Source organism: Anser anser (genome assembly GCF_964211835.1).
Source record: "Anser anser genome assembly, chromosome: 1".
NCBI classification, from domain to species: domain Eukaryota; kingdom Metazoa; phylum Chordata; class Aves; order Anseriformes; family Anatidae; genus Anser; species Anser anser.
The window spans coordinates 41,363,585-41,381,074 of record NC_139720.1 but is presented as its reverse complement, the minus strand read 5'-3'; the positions used below and the strand labels follow the sequence as shown (position 1 = coordinate 41,381,074).

The 17,490-nt window shown below is 39.1% G+C and overlaps 1 protein-coding gene across 1 annotated transcript in view; it reads right to left on the bottom strand.

The window, feature by feature from the left end:
* Positions 1-17,490, bottom strand: part of ZDHHC17 (zDHHC palmitoyltransferase 17) — an 80,562-nt gene that overhangs the window by 51,549 nt on the left and 11,523 nt on the right. Inside the window, exon 2 of the mRNA XM_083819360.1 lies at positions 8,371-8,474. Within this exon, the coding sequence (XP_083675486.1) occupies positions 8,371-8,474 (104 nt within the window). The remainder of the gene's footprint in view (positions 1-8,370; positions 8,475-17,490) is intronic.

The window sequence follows — 17,490 nt, the reverse complement described above, 5'->3', positions numbered from 1 at the left end:
TCCTGATGCTTACACTGTTTTACTCCTATTTTCAGTGGCAATAAAAGCAATGTAGAAAGGCTTGTTAAGATTACATTTAAATGTATACATTGAATGTATATACAACCCACAGGAATTTCCTAAGTCTCAAGGAGGAGACTGGTGTGGGCAAAACCTGAAATCAAGTTCAATGCTTCCTCTCTTTGTGACATCTGACTTCTGCTAAAGCAGAAGTTTAACAGCCTCTCAAAGTTGGAATTTAAGTATGTTTTCCTTACGTTGCTTCTGTATGCCACTTTCTGCAGAACACACAGCCTTAGACAACTGAAGGCCCCTTTGCTCCCCTTGCGTCAGCTGTCAAAACTGGTGTCCAGACCTTTTTTCCAGGGTAGTCACCATTCTTGCTTTTTCTTCAACATGTTTGAATGGCTCTTCAGCCCAGACACAGTCCCGCCGTAGTGAAGCCTCAATTGAATCAAGTCAAATAACCTCAGGAATGCTCTCCAAGCCCACTCCAGGTTTGAAGCACATTAATCGGACAGTATTTAAAAAAAAAAAAAAAAGTGCTACACATAACAACCTACTTAAATCATATTTTCTACTTCTTAGGAAAGTCACACTGGAAATTATGAAAAATGCTAGATATTGCTGTCATGCCTGTAATCTTTCAAAAGCATTACAAAAGCAGAACAAAGACTACTGCCTGCAGCATATACAAACTGGAAACAAGCCTGTATAGCTTGAGTTCTTCAGACTCAGTAAAAAAGTAGCAGTCGTGAATTATTTTGACAATAAAGCTTTGTTTTTAATCAGCTGGGGGGAGAAGGGGAGGATGGGAAGAAGAGGTTTGGTTTATGAAAACTCAAAAATATGCAACCAGTTAGACAAAATACGTCCAGTCAGACACATGTAACTGCCAGGAAAAGTGATAAGGTTTTAAGTCTGGCCGATCTCTGACACTTGTTTAAATGGGTTAACGTGATGCAATTCTTGGCTGTCCCTGCAGCTGCAAGGGCCACTGAAACAAGTTAGGACTACAGGCAACTTAGCCAAGAATAAGGAGACAAGACAGTAAAAGAGATGCAGTGAAAGCAGGACTTCTGAAGGCAAGAAAGCAAATTATGATCTTGCCACACAGTATGTAGAATAGAACAGTTCAGTTGGAAGGGATCTAGAGAGGTCATGTAGTCCGACTGCCTGACTATTTCATGACTAACCATAAGTTCAAACTTATTATTGAGGGCATTATCCAAACACTGAGGGCGTTATCTCTTGAACACCAACAGGCAGAAGGCATCAACTACTTTGCTAAAAAGCCTGCTCCGGGTTTGGCCACCCTCACAAACAGATTTTCCTTGTGCCCAGCCTGCAGCCCCCCCTGGCGCAGCTCTGGGCCGTCCCCAGGTGTCCCGGGGAGCAGAGGCCGGCACCTCCCTCCCCGCTCGCCCTCCTCGGGAAGCTGCCGAGAGCCAGGAGGTCGCCTCTCAGCCTCCTTGTCTCCAGCCCAGGCAGCCCAAGGGCCTCAGCCTGCCCTCACAGGACACGCCTGCCAGCCCCAACACCAGCCCTGTCATCCTCCTCTGGAGGCTTTCAAGGACCTTAATGTCCTTTTTATATTGTGGAGCCCAGAGCGGCACACAGTATTCAAGGTGAAGCTGCACCAACAGTAAACATAGCGGGAGGATCACCTCTTCTGACCAGCTGGCTATGCTGTGTTCAGCACACCCAACACGCAGTTTGCCCTCCTGGCTGCCAGGGGTTCTGCCATTACCAAGGCAGGACTTTCCCCTGATGAGCCCGCATTGAGTATGCCTGATAATAGCTTTGTTCTTAAACTGCCTTTCAACATCTTATCCAAGATAGTCTACCTCATAACTTTTCCAGGTACAGAGGTTAGACTAACAGGCCTCTTCCTGCGCCTTCTCTCATGCCCTTCTTGCAGACCAGTGTAACACCGGCTAGCTTCCAGCCAGCGGGGACTTGCCCAGACTCCCAAGTCCTTTGGTAAATTGTTGAGAGGTGTCCAGTTATCATATCTGCTAATTCTTTCAAGCACTCTGGTGTGAATCCCATCAAGCCCCATGTACTATGAATATTCAACTGATAAGTAAAGCTGGTCCCTCACAATTTCAGTGGCCACAACTGGAAAGTCATTTCTTCCGCATTCATGGTCTTCCAACACAGAGGACCAGGCAGCTTACGATCTATCGCTAATGTTAAAAACTAAAGCAAAAATGCATTAAGTACCTCTGCCTTTTCCTCATCCTTAATTGCCAGGTGACCATCTTCAAGTATCAGTCTAATGTTCTCCTTAGACTCCCTCTTGCTGTTGACATACCTGAAAAGGCCTTTTTTTTTTGTCTGACACCACATTGGCCAGTGTCAGCTCAAGTCGGACTTCAGCTTTTCTTGTTTCCTCTCTGCAGATGCAAAATGCAGCTCTGAACTCTCCCTGTGAAGCCCAAGCCTTGCTTCCAGAGGTGATATAATTTTCTTTTTCTGCCCTAGTCCCAGGAGGATTTTCTTGTTCAACCAAGCCAGTCTTCTGCCCCACTTGTTTGACTTGAAAGGGCAATGGGATTGTCTGCTCCTAGGCTTTTAAGAGGTGACCCTTGAAAAATGACCCACTATCACAGATCCCTAAACCCATCGGAGCCAATTTCCAAGGGATACTGCCAACTAACTCCCTGAGTAGCTTAAGGTCTGCTCTTTTAAAATCCAGGGTGGCAACACTACAGACCTTTTTTCGCATTATACCAAAAATTTTGAACTGTTTCATGACCACTGGGGCCAGGACAGCCACCTCCTGTCACATCTCCAAGGCCTTCTCTAATTTCTGTCATAGGAAAGGTGGCCTCCTACATCTGTTGTTTGAGAATTATCTTCAACATGCTTTCGGAATTTCCCAAACTTGCTTGTCTGTATATCACATTGGCATACAACAGCATCTGGAGTTCATAACTGATTATAAAATATGTAACAAGGTATAACTTAATAACTCTAATTTATTGTCATGAGAGGACATAAGGATCTAGATAGACAAAAACCACCTGGCAAAAGGTTAGGAATTTACAGCAATTTGTTCCTATTACTGGAAACAGTATGCTCTCTACAATTAAATAGAAGAAAACAGTGAAACTGATGCAGTCATAATTTCTTGAGCTCTGTCCTAGAAACGAAGCATTCTTCTCTTAACATACTACACAGAGTCTTTCTTTCATCAGTTTGCCACAGCTGACTTCACTTTGTCTTCTCCAAATATTCCTGATGCACTGCTGGATTACAAAATGCCAAAGTCACCTATTTCAGACACTCAGCATACTCATGTTGCTATAAAGGGGTGTATTCCCTTCAAGAGAGAAGACAGAAATCCTCTCAACAGATTAGTATATTACTGCAACAAATTCAGCATCTGGGTGAATTCTGGAGGATGGTATTTGTAAGCATCAATGGAATATAATTTAGGAATGTAAGTCAATACTATTGAATTTGTCTTGTTCTTGAGAAAAATGGGACTAGTTCTTCCAGAGCAAAAATCCCATTGTGCAAGCTCATTTCATTGTCACAGTCTAAGCCATTTCAGTAACTACAGTATTTTGTCATCGTAAATTAAAGATATTCTTAATTTAATACTTTCAAGAATAGCATCCTAGAATCCCTTTGTTTTAAATTTGTAATCTTCAGTTTTTGTCTGCAAGCACATGGTCTTAAAAATAGACACTGCCAGCTTTGCCATATGAGCAACATCAAATTTGGTCACAATAGTAAGAAGGTATCTCTCTTCAGTGAGCACATCACCAGACCAACAACTGGTATATCAGCCAGGAGCCTACTCCCGTATCTTACTATCACCGCAAATCCAATCAAAGCTGTTTGAACTGGAAATGCAATTAGTACAAAAATAATCTTTTGTTTTGTTTCACCTTTTGAAGTTTCATTCCCATGAACTATGGCAGTTAAATACTAACATAGCCTTTCATACTTTTTTTTTTGGGTGTGTTAAACAGTAAGACAGCTTTGTTTTCAACAGCAAAGATGCTCTTGAGCAAACTCAAGAGCTGCCTAATGAACCTTGAACAATGATGCTGAGAGACAAGAGAATTTCAACTGTTGTATACACTCCAGAGCCTCAGATTGGCTAGACAGCTGTGGCTATATTGTTAATGTGGTTAAAAAAACAACACCCTTCCATTCAAACTTAAATTATATTGTTAAGCTGGTATGTATATAAACTCCAGAGCCTGAAATGAGCAGGCAATGAACAAGTACTTTTGTCACAATCTGACCTTCCTCCCCTATGGATGGGTGAAATAAAAACAGGAGTGATCGTCACTTTGGCCAGCCCTCACCAATTTGAATTATTTTCTATGTATCTTTTTTTTTTCCTTCTTCTTGTCAGGTACACTGTGAATAATAAGAAATGGTGAGGACAAAAGCCAGTTCTCAAATGTATCCAATTTATTTATTTCTGAGCAAGATTCAGCATAGATCCAGCACATTTTTGTTGCACTATTTCACAATGCACACAAATCTCATTTTTAATGATACTGGTGAATGAAACTAGCAGAAAAGTTAATCTTGCAATAATGAAACCGTAATACTTGAGCACAGGGAATCAATCTCGCAGAACCCACAAATGTTATTAATCTTATTAATGTTTAATACTAATGTTCATAATAGTTATTTAACACACTTCTAGCCGTTGGAATTTGCTCAAGGTCACTGCAAGCAGAAGGTGTCTCTTCACTCAGAGTTGAAAATCACAAAGCAAGAATTAACTTGTTCCAGGGTTAGTTCTAGTCATAACCCACCATATACTTCTCCACCTGTGAACATTAGCTATTTTTCCTTAGTTTCGTGGCTTAAAAGTTCTAAAACAAAACAGCCAGCAATGAGCTTTAAGTTACCATGTTAACACGGTACCTCTCCTAAGTCACCATTTTCAAAGTTGACTCCAACTTGGACGATGCAGAGCTACTGGTGCTAATCCACAAGAAATGGAAATAAGCAGACCTAAAATATCCCCAATTACATTTCCACTTTTAAACAGCTTATGGCTTTTCCTAGTTTATACAAAACTCCATTCACTCATCTCTAGTGAGAGTAGGTATCAGAGAAACTAAACTGGTACAAAGCCCATCCTTGGATTTTGTAGAAACAGAAGAAATATAAAGACTTGCTGTGCAGTTCCAGGTGAAGTACTTACTAAATGTTAGTATCTAACATTACTGCATCAAAGGCAAGAATGGCCCATTTTTTACTAGTGCATTGAAAATATATTTTCAAATATACGAGTGGCTTGCTTCTACTTTCAAAAACAGTGGAAACTTTACATGAATCAACTTGAATTTTGCTATAATTGAATACAAGATGCCAAGAGATTGCAAACATCTTGTGGATGTTACAATGTGAAGGGTTAAGAAAGTAGTACTTTTAACTCTAGCTAGATGTCTTTGGACAAGTAAAACAGCCAATGGAAAGTGTCCTTTATATCAATGTGTATTAAAACTAAACACTATCATTTTTACTCCAGCACAAGCTTCTGCAAAATAAACAGAGTATTTTTGGTGTAAATCATGCCTAGACCCACTTTATGCAAGAACTTATGAGGAATATAGAGGGAGAAAAACACAAATACTGATAAACTCCTTGCACCAATAACATTGACTGAACTGCTCTTTTCCATACAGTCTTCATTTGATTTTAAGAGGTTATCAGATTTGTAGCTCAGTGTATAAGCAAGTTAATTTAGTAAGTGCTCAGACTACAAACTAAGAAGATAAAGCACATGAACAGTCCAATGCGGCGCGAAACAAAGAACAAAATATTCTTCTGGAAAAATGTGTGGAGCTTGCAAGCTCTCATCATTTTGACCTGCTGAGAAACATAAAAGCAAATGCATCATTTTACTAACACTTCTATTTCTCTGTAATCATGTGCCAATAAAGTCAACATCTCAAAGCGGAATTCTACAGTCAAACAGCATACAGAGAGTGAAGAGGAATTACACATTTTCATTCCATTTTTCATCATCAACATTAAAGTTTAAGGAGCTATGTTCCCCATTTCAATACGTGTTGCAGCAATAAACAATGCTAGTTGATTTCTCAGGAGAAACTTTTAATAATGTAGTACATGAAATACAGCATGAACAGTGACTGAAAAAGATTAAATGACTGACTAGGTACTCATATGATGCGACTGACTGCTTCCTGTGTGGATTATCACAAATATGATAACAGACAACTCCATGCTATGGTGAAATTCACCCTCTGTCAAGAAGCCTGCAATTTAACTGGTCTTACATTAAATGACAAATATTTTGGAAGGCACAATCAGACAGATTTGTTTGTCTTTTTAAAAGTGTCAGGTTTGTTTTGTTTTTTAAAGAAACAGAAAAATGCACAACTCTATTATTATAATTAGCTCTCAGAACAGTCCTGAGAACAATAGGATTTCATTTTATTAACGGTAAGCACCCCAGCTGCCATCTGATATCATCGCACTGAGAAAACTTATATCCTTCTCGGGAGGTTTTGAAGTGTCTGGGGGGGGCACCAAACTGAAAGGTAAATTGAACCAGTTATTTTAATCTAAGTAAACAATGATATTTGAGGACAAGTGGCAAAGGATAAGATCACTTATTTTTTATTAAAAAGAGGTAAAAACATAATAGATGTAAAAGAGGTTAAAAGGTTATAGTTGTAAAAGAGGTTACATTTCTACAAAAGTAACTACATTGTTCATTTTAGCAGGAACTATGCATCAGTGATGCACCTTTTCACCATTGCTGTTTATCATGTGAAAGTTCACTTTCAACAGTAATGAGGAGACCATTTTTTAAGGCTTTTTTTTTTTTTAATAACACTGAATTAATATATTAGCAGCTTTATTTTACTGTAAGCCTTACAATTCTTGGCTTCCCTCCCTTACAGACTGCTGTTTTACATAACACGGCCTTCAAATTTTAGTACATACTTGAAATAAAGTTGCGGTATCCCTCTATTGGGGGAGAAGGATATCCCAAGGAATACCACTAGCATAACTTGGTTGTTTACCCATGCTGAGTCAACTTTCCCTGAGCTATTTAGCATTTGGGCTCTGATAGGAAACAGCAGTCCTCTTAGAGAGGAGAGGACTTCTCACCGACTGCGTCACACCAAGACTGTGGAGGAATGTAACAGATAACTCACAGCCCTGCTAATTGTCAGAGGAGACCAGAAAAGGATTAAAGCACCTCAGTTGAAAGCACAGATCAACCTAAACCTGAGGGATAAGAGACAAATGTGTTTCAGGGCTTCGAGAATACAATGAGCATACAAAAATGGAAGCAGGTAATTTGCAAAATCATCACTTGTGGTGTCATAGTTCCATGCCCTTAAGAAGCAGATAGTTCCATGTTATACCAGTGCTTTCATTTCTAGGAATCCCCTGATAAGAGGATTATAGGTTGTAGTATTACTATTAAACCCTATAGAGCAACAATTGCAGGGTCAGTCAACATCTACATCAGGAAGTTAAACCCCTAAGAATTCAAAAGGTGAAGGAAAGTACATACTTCCTAAACCTACATGTGGCCTGTGTCAAATACAAATGTGCTTTCAGTTGAAGGAGATGACTTTCAGGAAAGAAACTGAACGTTTTTTTTTAAAAAAAGCAAATAGCTTGGCAATATACATAATAGAGTAGGAATTCAAGCTAACAATAGTTTTTAAAAATGAAATTGTATCATCTCAGCTTACTGAAAAACAAAGGTCAAAATGATGGTGGTGGTTTCTGAACAGTGAACAACAAAAAGCTGAAAAGCAGTTCTAGGATGATTCTTCTGAACGTCTTGTGAGTTAGTTTGTATTACAGGACTAAACAGATGTGTCTTCTATACAATTCATCTGCATTGAAAAAGCAATTATTAATTAAATTTTCTTCACAGTTTACTCCTACAATTCTTCTCTCAGCAATAAAGTCAGTTTCATAGCAGCACTGAAACTGCAGAATTAGAGACGATGGAGGAAGTTACATACTGATGTATTCTTTCTAACCTATAAATGATGCCAAGAAATCAAGGAAATCCTCACATTTGCTTATCGATATGCTGCCCACTTACCTCTTAACCATCACTTACAGAAAATAAACACCACTACAAGCTGGAAGAAAACTGTACTTTCTCTTCCAACAATCTGCCCAGCAACCACCTATATTTACAACTTATCACAATGCTTCCTACATGTTTCTCACATTGCTCATAAAACCGTCTTAAACTGTATAGCTCACTTCTAAAATCTTGCATTATTGTATCTACAAATACAGTTAGCCTTCAACTTTCTGCGTATTAAAAAAATACATTTCGCTATTTTTCAACTAATCCAGAAAGACACTCAAAAATAAACTTACTGTGTGGCTTTGACAATGTCCCAAGTGCTGTAATCATCAATGTGGCTTTTTCGTCCAAGAGATTCACTATATCCATGGTTGTAATGACTTTGAGGCTTTATTTCCTAAAAGAGACAAACTTGTTACTAGAGCACCAAAATGAGCATTACTGAAGTTTCTCAGAAAAAAATACAAATCTATAAGTAAAAATAAAATAAGGACCCAGTTCAAAACACTATAAAGCTACTTAAATCTGAGGGTGACCAGCTGACTGGCCATATTGGTACTTTTTGCAAAGTAGGCCACTGTATTCCTGAGAATAGACTTAAAACACCTTACAGAACATGCTACCCATAGCAGCAGAGTTCTGGCAAATCCTTTCCTGAGGAAGTTTTAAGAATGCTAACAAAGGGAAACAGAATTTATTTTAAATAAATGCAATACATACAGTAACACAGCTAAAAAAACATATTGGCCACGATTTGAGAAAGTCTCACTGCTACTACAAATTTTATAGTTCAAATCACACGGTCAAGTATCTTCTGCAAAATAAATACTTGGGAATGGTTAATACTGGTGGCTGGAACCTACTAATACTTTATTGATTCTTCAACTCGAGTCCCAGCTTCAGAGGCGATCTATACGTTTAATCAATGAGTCTCTTTTTGGCACAAAATTTAAAAAACAGAATTTAATACTTTGCCAGAGCTCCTCAGCACAAAAGTAAACGGCATCAGCATGACACATTCTTCATCAGATACAGCTCCTAGTTACTTAATTACTTTGATGAACAGCATCGCTTCAACCCTTAATGTTCCCCTTGGTGGAATTTACATTAAAACACTGCACTGACAGATCACTCGGGTGGCAACGTACCATTTTTCTTTAAAAGCTGCACGCATGTAGAAACTCAGATAAATCAACTCAGCAAGTTGAAATGGAATGTATTTTATGTGGTTTCTCTACAATTTTCCATTTGTCACAAATACTATATAGCTGATTGCCTGTGTATCAGCACTGAATAACTTAAGCTGAATGTTTCTGTGTTACATACAACGCAATCAGAAAGAAAAAAGTCAAATGAAGATTTTAATGCATTCAGTACATTCTATAGCACTAAATTGTACTAAGTTAATATTGACTACAGAAATTTTGTACATAAAAAGCCTTTCAAGAGATTCAAGTTTTTTGGATTTTTTGTTTTGCTTGTTTTTAACAAGAACTTTACAACATAGCAATACTGCAAGCAAAATCTTCAGAAACAAATGCAAAAGGATAAATTCAGTCAAAAACAAAGACTGAATGTTAAGATCCATTAGCACTGCCAAATTCTTGACATAAAAAAGAGATTAAAGAGACAGAAAGTCGCAGAGACATAAAAAATTCCTCCAAATCAAGCCAGGATGTGGGCCCAGAATAAAAACAGAACATGGCATACAAAGAAGTCTGCCATGAACCTTGGACAAACCTGTCTTTTTTTCTGATTATAACATATTTAGGTAAACAGTGCAAATTATATTTTGCGCTTTATGGGATAAAATAGTACTTTGCATCCTCTAATACTTGATTCTCCGTCATCTCAAAGTACAAGCGCAAGCTTTTATAAAAGCAATAGCTCTATCTGGGACCTAATTGCTATGTCTTGTTCTCTACTTCAAACAGCAGGAGCTTATGGTTTTGCATCACTGGTGGCAGGTGCAGACGCTGAAGATGACCCAAACAGGACGTCCCTGCACTACCTGCATCCTCACTTATAGCAGGGATTTAAGTGATGTCTCGGGAATGGTCCGTAGGAACAAAGCAGGAATCCACTTGTGATAGAGTGCAGAAAGTGCTCCCTTTCTTCTCACTCATCCCCAGCTTCACCCATATCTCTGGATAACATCCAGTCAATCCTCATCACATACAGCCTCACCCAACCATCACAGCTAAGGCGATCAGGAAACACAGCACTGAACCCCAAGATTTAGCTACTCACACACACCTAACTCTGCAGCAAGCCTGTCTCCATCTACAACCACATTGTGCTGCACTTAAGCACACAGACACAGTTGTAGCATCTCCGTATGGAAAGGCATGTGTTAAAAGAGAGCAGTCTTACTCAACGACATTATAGTATGTCAAGAGACTGTAGATAACTCATCGAATGCTCAATTTTTATTTCAAGATGTTTCTTTATTCCACAAAATACAAATTCCTAAAAAGCCATTCAGAAAAGAAAAAAAAAGACAAAGAGAGAAGGAGGCACAGGTAACACTTTTGAACCATCCTTGGCTGTTTAGGAACCTTCTCAGTCCAGTCAGAAGGAAAGCAATTCAACACCTTTATTTCTTCAGCACCATTTTCAGAACAAATGACCTATATGTACAACTTACAAACATTTCATTTTTATTCTGACTTTCCTTAAAAGGAATGATTTTTTTTCCAGTTTCGCTCAGTACCTGAATGATCCAAGCACATCTTTTCATGACCACAATGTTTTCTGTGGTGCTCCATCTTTTCACTGTTTTCCTGAGCCTTAAAACCTAACTGGATTAACCAATTAAGCATTGCCAGCCCGGCAGGAAGGCTTCTCTGTTGCCATCTCTACAGGAGGAAACCTAAAACTGTAACAGGGCATCTGCTGCCATCCAAATCACACGCTGCAACCTATTCTCTTACTATCCAGAAACATAGCTTCATTTAGGATTTGAAGGCGGCAACAGCTTAACCAAACCTCCTCCACCTCAGCTACTAGTTACTATCTGGAGTAAAGATGCTGAAAAAAGTGCCAGATGACATGACAATGAAAAACAAAGCAAAATATAACAGCTTAATAAATTAATTCTTTTTGTGCCATGCCGTTTTCCCTCACATTAGGAAAAAAAACCAGAATTTATACAGACTTCACCTGTTATTATACTACACAATCACACCAGGATTTTTCAAATTGTCATGCTCAGGCCCTGAGGAGCTAAGGGGAAAAATCCACCAGGCAGAGGCCAGACCAAAGGCAACCTGCTGTCCTGGAGTACCCCGATGAGGAGACATTCGCGTAGGGTGTTTCTTGGCCTGCCGCAGCTGCTGAAGAGGGGGAGGGGGGGGGATCTGTCTTGTTATCTCGCAGCTATTAAAAGCAAACAAACTTATTTTCAGGCAGATGTTAATTTACTAGGGAATGCTATTCCTCTTAAGCTGCATTTTCCCGAGCACTTTAAGCACACAAACCAGGCTCCTGTTCCCTTGGGCCCACGCTAGCAAGCCGAGAGAGCTGCCCGCTTAGAAGCGCTGCATATTTATGTCAGCCTGAAGTGACCATGAAACCACAGCCCTATGATACTAATGCTTTCACAACAGGGTTTATGGGAATACAGCAGAAGCTTGAAAATTAATTATTAACCATATAAATTAAAAAAAAAAAGTGAGAGGTCATATTCATCAGCCCCTCCAGCTTACCTACTACTTGTACTAAGCACTTAAGAGTAAGGACAGCATTCCTAAGTTTTTAAACGTGCACCTTTTGATCTCCTTTTGCACTGCTGGGATCACTGCAAGACCCACCCCAAGTGAATGCACACCAGACCGATGCTCAGGAGGTTATCTGGAAGCCTACCCAATGCAGCCAGTAAGCACTTCCCTTGAACCTTCAGCTTTTCATGTTGCAGTCGCTGTCAGCCTTGCTCGTTTCAGAGGGCAATCTGGTTTGTACGAGTCTCTGCTAAAGAATCCTACTCATTGGATCGAACGCTGACCTCTCAGGAAACTAAAAGCTGTTGTATTTAACACACTTCCCCTCCTCAGATCTCATGGCTTGCCATGCACTGCTATCTAGCCAACACAACTCCATTGTTAGCTACCTCTGGTTTTACAACGGCTATCTGCAAACGGATGGGTTTCAAATAACTTCAGATTAATTTATTATTATATTTCAAATAACTTCAGAATCAGATATCAAATAACTTCAGCCACACCAGTAAAACTTTGTGACTGAAATATATTTAGTCCTATTAATACCATCACTTCAAACTGAAGTTGAATAACTCCCTAGTTATTCAATGCAGAGCACTGAAACCCAATAGCACCTTCTTAAGATCCATAAGGAAGCTCAAATTATGTCCTTTTTTGTGTTCTGTAATTGGAAACTGTAATTTGTAATACAGAATCACAGAACAGTTGCAGACATTTTTAATTAAAAGATTTCTGATAGGTCTATGTCTTGAATGAGAAGAGATACAACCTGCAGTTACTACCTAGCCAGCAGTCAAATTCTGCCACGTATCTCTGTACTTACTTAGAAAGAAAAAAATCAAAAATTTTACAATGTATTCATTTCATTTGACTACGCTACCTTATTGCCAACCATCTGAAAGTAGACAAGATCTTCGAGCACGATTACAGTAACTCCTCTTTTTCAAGGACTGCAACTGTATATAGAACAGAATTTGCAACAACACTCAGTGCTGGGACAGCCCAACACTCAAAAGGAAAAAGGTAAGCATAAATATGCAAGGTTTCAACTCAGTCACATAAATAAAACCTGTGTAGACACCAAAACTCCTCATAAGCCCCTATGTGCTTGGATATATTCACCTGCTAAAAGCCACGTAAGAGGCACCGTTTAGAACACAAGAAAACTTTTGTGTCTCTTTATAAAGCAGTAAGAATTTGATGCCACTGAGCACCTTAGCTTTATAATATGCATGGTAACTCCAAATCCTTCAAATACAGCCTAGACATTAGTCACATTTTCATTCAAGAGATACAGTAAGAGGACTTAACATGAACACTTACATTAATCCTTCAAAATAAACAGGCCCGACAAAAAGACATAATCTTCGTTGCAAGTCTACCGCTTTGTAATCTACATGGATTATTTCACTTTCAGCCCATTTCTAGGTCTAATGTCACGGAAAAATAGCCCCATGCATACAAGTTTTTTTCTGATGAGGCCTCCCGAGTCTGAGTAATACTAATATAACACAGGGAAAAACAGGATTGTAAAGGATGAAGACATCTTGAGCAATCACTACATTATTTAATTCGCAAAATGTTTAAGTAACCTCTTTTTTTACACAGCAAGTGTCCTGCTTGTCCCTGGAAGGGCCGATTACAGGGCTGTGTTTGTCCAATCTTAGCTGGTCTGTATCAGCAGCTAAGATAAAAGAAACCCTAAATCACAACATGCAAACAGCCTCTATCTTTGGGGTTTAACAGAAGATTAAAACACACAAAAACACAGATTACGTCCTTCTACTTGTCAGATGGAAGGAAAAGCTCTGTTCAAAAATCCTATTCTGATCAAAAATATTTACCCACTGTTATTAACGGAGTAGGACAAAGCATTAAAAAGTGAAAAATAATAATCTGTTTACACCATGCATTTCATAGACCCTTGTGTCACTTTCACTGTCATTTTCAAGTTCTCACTTGAAATAGCAGAGAATGAAGCTCCTCTGAACTTATGTCCCCTCACAAATTTTAGGAAAAGAGTTAAAGTCCTTGCAATTATTACGTTTTTCCTTTTATTTTTTATTTCTGGATAGGTAACAGACTGGTAGTAGAGAAACAACATATCAGACTGAGCCTACAACACATACCATGTTCACAAATAGCTTCAAGAATATTCCTAAAGTGTTAAAATATTTTCCCCTTTATGATGAAAAGGATTTATTTCAGTAAAATTTAATTTTGTAACGATGACTGACTGTTAAAACCACTAACAGCTAATTCAGAGATGAAAACCTAACTGGAATCATGTATTTTGACATTCTGATCTCTATAGTCAATAGCGTTTCCATCTCCCCGCTCTTCCCTGCCTGGCTGCCAGGAAAGCTAAATAGAAGGTCGCAGAGACGAAGCTCGATTTCACCGATTTGAAATAAGCAGGTTGCAAACACTAAATCTCTACTTACTTCATCCCGCTTCAAGGAGCCGCTTCCAAGGGTGACTTGAGCCAAACGAAGAGTTGACCATTGCTAAAAGGGAAAGGTCAACTCCCTGCCCGCCCTCCCCCATTGCTCTCGGCTACGTGCTTCCCCTGCAGGGCCCAGCCAGCTCCGCACTGAGAGCTGCGGCCACAGTCAGCCAGCTCAGCTCTTGGAGCAAAGAGACGAGGTTTTTCCGCTTCTTGCCTGATTCTTTTACTAGGGCTGCAAGTTGAATCTGTTTCTGCCACGGAAAGACAAGCTCCGCAGCCACTGGTAGAGGGAAAACAAGGTAGCAAGAAGATCTCAGCAGCTGCTGGTTGTTCATTTGACCAAGCAGTCACGGAGTGACACGCTCACGTTCTTAAATAGTGAAGGACTCCAGGCTGGTGGGATGAAGAAAACGATGCTGCTTCTAGGAACAGGTAGAGGTGGTTGGCTGGGAAGGTTGCACGAGAAAGAGATTTTTATTTATTTATAATTAAACTTGGTCCCCTCATTACTACTTATTCTAGATGAGCTTCCACATCGGTGACTATCGTCTGACAGTGCCCTAATCACTCACATGCATCTGTGGCTAGTTTGTCATTGCTCATTAGGCACAAATCGTGCAGACTGCTTGCACAGATGCACAAGTAATGAAGGGTAGGGAAAAAAACTACGTAGAGAAGGCTGAAAAATGTATTTGGAAAGAAAATACATTGGAAAGAAAATTCATGGGCTAAAGTTGCGACAGGGGAGTTTTAGGTTGGATGTTAGGAAGTACTTCTTTACCGAAAGGGTTATTAAGCATTGGAACGGGCTGCCCAGGGAGGTGGTGGAGTCACCATCCCTGGAGGTCTTTAAAAGACGTTTAGATGTAGAGCTTGGGGATATGGTTTAGTGGAGTACTTAGTGTTAGGTCGGAGGTTGGACTCGATGATCTTGAGGTCTCTTCCAACCTAGAAAAATCTGTGAATCTGTGAAAAAAACATGGTGCAAGAGAAAAGGGAATCTGCTCTGGAAAACAGGACCAATAAATTGGGGAAACAGAAAATAAAGTGAAATATGAAAAATAAGCCTAAAAGAGAAGGAAAAAGAAAGAAATGTGGGGGATGAAGGGGAAGAGAATATGACTGCCAAGCACAAACAATACTGGCATTCCCAAGCAGTTCTCTTCACAACCGAATTCACAAGTTATGCTGATTTACCCTCAGTACCCAAATCTTAGTCTTTTCCAATCAAAGAAGCCAAACATAAAATAAGTTTAAAGATAATTCTGAAAACCGTATTCATAGAAAAAATTAGGAAGTTTTGCATGAAAGAATAAGATGACCAAGATGAAATTATTCTGTGATAGCAATTTCGTAACTCTCGATTATATATAGCAGAAGGATACGAATAGGTCAATATGCCTGCTTGGACATAAGGAAGGGAGGAAAATACTGCTGCTTACAGCTGCTACATATGGCTCTGGTAGGCATTAACAGATGGCTAGAACTGCTTCTCCTTTAACGTTACGCAATATTGCTGCAAAGGAAGAGATACCATGATCGAAGTCAGTCAAATCCTGAATGGCGACCAAGTTCATTAACAGACACTTGAAAAGAAAACATTAACAAGGTCTAAAATGAAAACGTAGAAATAAAGGCATTACCTTCAACAAAATATTGCACACTATTTCCTGTGTTTCTTAATGAAAACAGGAAAAAACAAAACATTTAGGCAGTCTGATATATATGTATCTTTACTGATGACTACGCTATTTCAGTATCTGGCTGCAACACAAAGAATCTTGATATAATCAGAAGTGACTACAACTACGCATACTATTTCAGGGTAGCTAAATAATGAAACAATCCTCATGTGTGTGCTATATTTAACACAGACTATTGTGGGTTAAAAGAATTAAAGAATTCCTTCCCCCACATTTGTACATTCAACTTCTCTGTTCTCCGTTTGTTAGAGCACATTGCTTTTAATAAGCTTTTGCAATTTTCCTCCCACTTTTAAAGAAGCACAAGAAACTATAAAGATGAATTTATTTATATGTATTTGCATATTACACGTACAGATGCACATTAGTGTATAAACACGTATATACCAGCCACTCATGGACTAATGTTAATAAAGAAGCACTCACAAACTAAAAACAAAGCAATTAATAACATTCCTAAAAAAGACCATGTTGCTATGTTCACATTTATAACGTTAACATTTTCTAAAATTGATGATACTTTCTTGTCCCTATCCCTTCACCTAACTCTGCAGCACAGCCACAGAAACAGATACTAAAGTTACCGTGGCTTAATTTTAGGCAGAATCATGTCAGAATAGCTTTTTCTTCTCCAAAAACAGCAAGAAAAGTTCAGGCGATACCGGTAAGAGCTAACCTAACTGCTGGCTGTTACCAAATGGGAGCAGTCTGCTCTTTCCTATATTCACATGAGGAAGTCCTAGACAGAAAGAAATCCTGCAGGGCTGTGTAGGTTCTTCTGCTTCAGGAGACAACCACGAGCTGTTAAGAGTGCCGATATGGGATGATGCATATATACCTTCAGTTTAGGTAACACATGCTGGAAAACGAGCATCTAAACCAGATGGCATTGCCCATGGAAAAGATGTGCAATGCCACCTCCATTTGAATCCTATCTGGTCATATAATACATTAAAAAAAACTTTGGTGTTTGGCTTGCAAATATTACTCGCAAATACTACTAGGCATATGTTACCTGGACACACACAGTTTATGCTGGGATTCTCCCTGCCCTCTAGTACAGCATTAAATTACACAAAATGAGTATGACTTGACAAAAAAAAAAAAAACTTCCATCCAATGCCAATTCTGTCGCTGTTTTCCATCACTTTTCACATTTGACAGCATCTTGGTAAGTCTGTTTCATGGTTTCCTTCCTATTTGCATGGATCCTTCACGTGTCCATAGAAAGTAAGATAATTTATGAAAATCCCTGGAGAAGCTAATTACAGAATTAACACACAATGCAAAAAAAAAAAAAGGCACCTATAACAACTTCCTGATTTTATTTTGAAAGCAGGTTACAACTGAAGATGAGAACGCTTTCTTTAAAAAGAAGCGAGATCAATCGAGCAAGGCTTCATCCCGAAGATGACAAAGCAGATCTTTTGCTGATGCAGAGTTCCACCTACAAGCGACAGCCAGCCATCACGCAAAGTGAATAACCCTGCACACTCCAGTGCAGACTTACATTTTTACGTAACGAGGAGTCAGAGATGCTCA